This window comes from Camellia sinensis, chromosome 1 (genome assembly GCF_055761805.1).
Source record: "Camellia sinensis isolate YWXY chromosome 1, ASM5576180v1, whole genome shotgun sequence".
NCBI lineage: Eukaryota > Viridiplantae > Streptophyta > Magnoliopsida > Ericales > Theaceae > Camellia > Camellia sinensis.
In genome coordinates this window covers 147,882,393-147,887,200 of record NC_138961.1, presented here as the reverse complement: position 1 = coordinate 147,887,200, position 4,808 = coordinate 147,882,393, and the positions used below count along the sequence as shown (strand labels likewise).

At 35.1% G+C, this 4,808-nt stretch overlaps 1 protein-coding gene across 1 annotated transcript; it reads left to right on the top strand.

Moving 5' to 3' along the window:
- Positions 1–1,956: 1,956 nt before the first annotated feature.
- LOC114309011 (RING/U-box superfamily protein) lies at positions 1,957–3,179 on the top strand. Its single transcript, XM_028254705.2, has one exon. It carries the CDS (start codon positions 2,143–2,145, stop codon positions 2,941–2,943), a length of 801 nt encoding a protein of 266 aa, XP_028110506.2. The 5' UTR covers positions 1,957–2,142; the 3' UTR covers positions 2,944–3,179.
- Positions 3,180–4,808: the final 1,629 nt, after the last annotated feature.

Sequence of the window (4,808 nt, the reverse complement as noted above, 5' to 3'; positions counted from 1 at the left end):
TTTGTTACAATGTTTTCAAGTGTTAAGCCAAGGCCGAGATAAACAAGACTAGAAGTTGTGTCCGAGGTATTTTACCCCGAAGTGATTACACAGTGTAGGTGTACCTTGAAGACATGCAAATTATTTCAAGTATAAAATGCATTCAGAAAAGGAAAGAAGGCACTTCGGCCTAAACATTAAAGAATGATCGTACAGATTACAAAAGTGGCACGTCGGCCAAATTAAAGCTTACATTGTTTCAAAAGTTTCACTGGAGGAAAAGAATGGAAGTGGTTGTAGAGCTTGAGAGCTTGAAACATGGCAGATTTAGGAGAATAAAAAGAAAGAGAGTCTAGGGACACAGATAGAAATGAAATGGTTTCGTTGGAATTAAAAATCTTGACGTGCCCGTGCTGACGTCAGACGGCGGGGAACAGAACTGATGCGACACAATGGGGGCGTGATTGGTATGTTCCAAATCTGATGATGATCTCTGATGATAGTGTGATCTCTGTTGAGATGTTGAACCTGGATGAGAAAGAACATGATGATTCTTCATTCTTAATTCTTGATGAGTGGACATATGAGTCCTAAATTCTTGGCGCCGACAATCCATGAACTCGGCCAGAGGAGTACATGTGTAGGTTCCATCACCTTAGGATGCCGAGGTAATAGAACCTAGGGGGCAGTTGTGGGGACATAATTTTTGAATGGCAACACGTGGTCGAGGTGTCACCGAAGTACCAGCCGAGGTGCCACGTGTCCTGGTCATGACGCCGAGATAATCTCGGCTAGGCCGAGGTTATCTGCAAGAATACTGGAATCTGAGATAAGCGGATAAGGGACAAAAGTCCTAGAATGGGAGAAGACTTCAGTTTGGATAAAGATGAGACTCTTAGAGAGTTTATCCTAATTCTACTGGGAGTCCAAGATTAGCAGTAATCCTAAATCCATAACATTGTGTGTATATGCCTATATTTTCCATTTACTTGGCATTGGAGTAGCCCTTTCTTCTTCCTTCTCCTGCAGGGATAAGTGGGACTCATGTGGCATTTTAAAAAGAATAATGGTAAGCAATGTTAGGGAGTTTAAAATATATATATATATATATATTAAAAATTTTACACACAATCTCATATAGGTACAGGACTTGTGCTATATGAGATTTGTATATAATTTTCAATAATTTGTTTAAAAGAATTATTATGGTATGCAAGTTATGATTACAAATGTCAATATTTGATCATACAGAAATCATAACTAAAAAAAATATGAATTATAACCGACCATCATAAAGTATAACTGAAGAATTTTTAAATCATAAATAAAATAATAATTAAAATAATGTCATAACTAATATTATAAAAAAATCATAACTAACGTCTTAATAAATCATAAGTATATCACAAAAATCATAATTAAGATGCATAGGTACCATACAATTTCTTTTTATGTAAACGTATGTAGCAGTTTTGAATAATAATGATGATTTAAAATTTTAATGCTATGTTTGGTTGGGAGATTTGGGAAGGGATTTGGAAAGGAAAAGAAAAATGGTATGTGAAACTATGTGAAATATAGACATGATTTATTCACATTTCACTTATACCTTTTTCATTTCCCTTTTCAAATCCTTTTTTAATTCCCTCAACCAAACACAATATAAAAATAAAATTTTACTGAACCAGTAAATTCAAGAAAATATATCAAATTAAAACATTACATCAAAATAGACCCCCACACAACTATCACATCATTAAAGCATGCTCTAAAACTTTTCCACTAGAGCTCAGAAACATTTTCCCCTGAATAATGATTCATGAAAGCCAACTGCAGCTTTGTCGTTGTCTGCTGAGCACAAAGTGGATGGGCCCAATTTCATTGGAAAGCCAATTAAAGTGCTGGAAGATTATTGTGGAGGATCCAATGGTGGGAAATGCGATAAATACAACCAAGATTTGCTTAAAACCCACAGGATGTTCTCAAAATATCATAGTTAGTTTTAATAATCATATAGTTATAGTTGTTTATAAACTCAAAAGGCAAAATCAAATATTTTCTACCTTTACTCTTTCTCTCTCTCCCTCTCTATATAATCCTTTATGCCCCTATGGAACAACCAATCAACCAAAACTCAAAACAATCAACAAAAACAAACTAGCCATGTCTGCTTCAGCTTCTACTTCTACTTCTACTTCTTCTTCCTCTACTACTCAGCTCGTCCAAGATACTATTCAACAATTCTACTCAAGTAGAAGATTGCTGCTGCACACCCCACTTTACCAATCATCAACAGCTACGGCTGCAGCGACTCCTCCGGCTAGCGGAAACGCGAGTGAAGCCTATGGAGCAGCGGCTGCCGGGGGGGACAATACTTTTGATGCAAATGTTGTGATGGTCCTTTCAGTCCTCTTGTGTGCACTAATATGCTCACTGGGATTGAATTCTGTCATTAGGTGTGCATTAAAGTGCTCGAGTATAGTAGTAGCCTCATCATCAGAGTCTGGAGGAGGAGTCAACCCATCATCAGCTTGCAGGCTAGCCAACACTGGAATCAAGAAAAAGGCACTGAAGACTTTCCCAACACTGAACTACTCAGCAGAGTTGAAGAATAAACAAGTGCCGGGGGGGTTGGTATTGGACACTGAATGTGTTATATGTCTATCAGAGTTCACGAGCGGTGAGCGAGTAAGAGTCCTGCCGAAGTGCCACCACGGTTTCCATGTCCACTGCATCGACAAGTGGCTCAATTCACACTCCTCATGCCCTACCTGCAGGCACTGCCTCATTGACACATGCCAAAACATTGTCTGCTGCACCCAGCCACCTCTGCCGCCTACGCCTATGCCTACCTCATCATCTGCAGCTCCTCCTCCTGCTCCTCCGCCGCCACAGGAAACAATCATAAATATTGCACCTCTTGAACCAGAAGGTTTGATTTGTAATTACCGGGGAATTAGTTAATCATTTATTTTCTTTTTCTTAATTGTATGATTGATGCTGCTGCTTGGGTTGACCTCTTGTTTATCTGTACTCTTCTTCTTCATCTGGGTTGGGGGTTTCCTGGAGAAGAAATTTAATTTTAGTACTACTGGGGAATTGATGGTATAATTGTACATAACTTTCAATTGTTTTGTAGCTGTTTGCATTATTGTTTTCCTATTTCCATTAATTCATGAAATTGTGGTGCATTCACTCAATATTCCAGCAAAGCTGATTGATTAATTATATAAAAATCAGAGCTCCACCGGTGGTCTGTATACTCAAATCTTTTTCAACATACATGATATATGAAACAAATATTTAAAAATCCCAGAGTGCTTTTAGTTTTCCAGAAAGGGTTTTAGAGAAAAACTATGAAACCAAAATGGACTAAGAGCTAGTTAGATTCCTCACTAATTCAGCTGAGTCAACAAACACAAACCGATGTTACATGTAGTGGGCATATAGTATATGTATATATATAAAGATCTACTTCATGCATTATTTATTGCGAAAGTGCACAATCATATTATAGTATAAATATTACATTATGCTATGTTTGTATATGCTCATGAAAATGAAAATTATAGACTAGAATAATAAAAAAAACACAGTCGTCAATCCCACACTTGCAACTAGATTCCAGCCTCGTTTGGGGATTAAATATTTTAATTAAAAAGTTAAAAAATTATTATAAATTATTACATCATTCTCTTTATTTTTTTATATATTTTTTCGTAAAAATTAAAAAATTACAAATATAACATGTTCCCAAGTATTAACCAAATTGCACTCATTATTATTACTGTATACAAACAGAATGGAATTATACAATTCCCCGGGACACAAACGCACCCAAAGTAGGGAAAAAAGTAATAAAAATAATTTTAAAAAAAAAAAAACACACAAAGGTGGATGTTCATTCTATTAGTGGAGCACAGAATGAATGGAAGCTGAGAGGGAAATCACCATTTTTGTGAGTTCAATCAAGTAAAACCTGTACTGCAAAGGTGGATTTTGTTTCATAGTACTCAAATCTCACTGGGAGCATGTATTCAGCCTGGCGGCGAAGATATATTATGGCTTCCTTTGGATGTAGGTTGGTTTTAACTTTTGACTAAAAGTTTTGTTTATGATAAATTTTTTAGTTTTTTTGACTTTTGTGAAAAAATAAAATAAAATAATTATAATTTAGATGTGATATTTTGTCTTATTGAACTAAAAAATTTATTTTATCTTTTTGTAACTATTTTAACCCCAACCCACCCCAATCCAACTTCCCAAACGAGTGTTATATATTTTCCAGCATGTTTTTGATAACATGTTATATATATATATATATATATATTGGGTGTTTGAGAAGTGACTATTTTAGAAGTTTTTTGACTTTTTGACTATTTTAATTGATTATTTTAGTTTTTGTGTTTGGAAAGTTGGGTTGGATTTTTATTTGAATTATTGTATTGAAAAATGTGTTTGAAATGATGTTTAGATAAAAAATAATTAAATTATTCCTTGAAAGTCGTGCATGACATGATGAAACTTGGATTATAATTATGTTGGGATATGAAATGATTAAAGTGCCCCCGTGGGTTGAAATGCTAAGTTGGTGGGTTAGTCAAAAAGTAAAAGAGCAAAATCGTAATTTCAAATATACCCTACACAGTCACACACTTCTGCCAAATCTGTCCACATCAGTTTCTGATTAAAAAAATAATAAATAAAAAAACAAACTCAATTACAGTGTAACTTTTTTACTATTTATTTAAAATGGGCTAAAATAGCCTTTTGGCCTCTTCCCAGACACCACCATAGTCGCAACATAGGACTATTTTGAAAAGATGGTT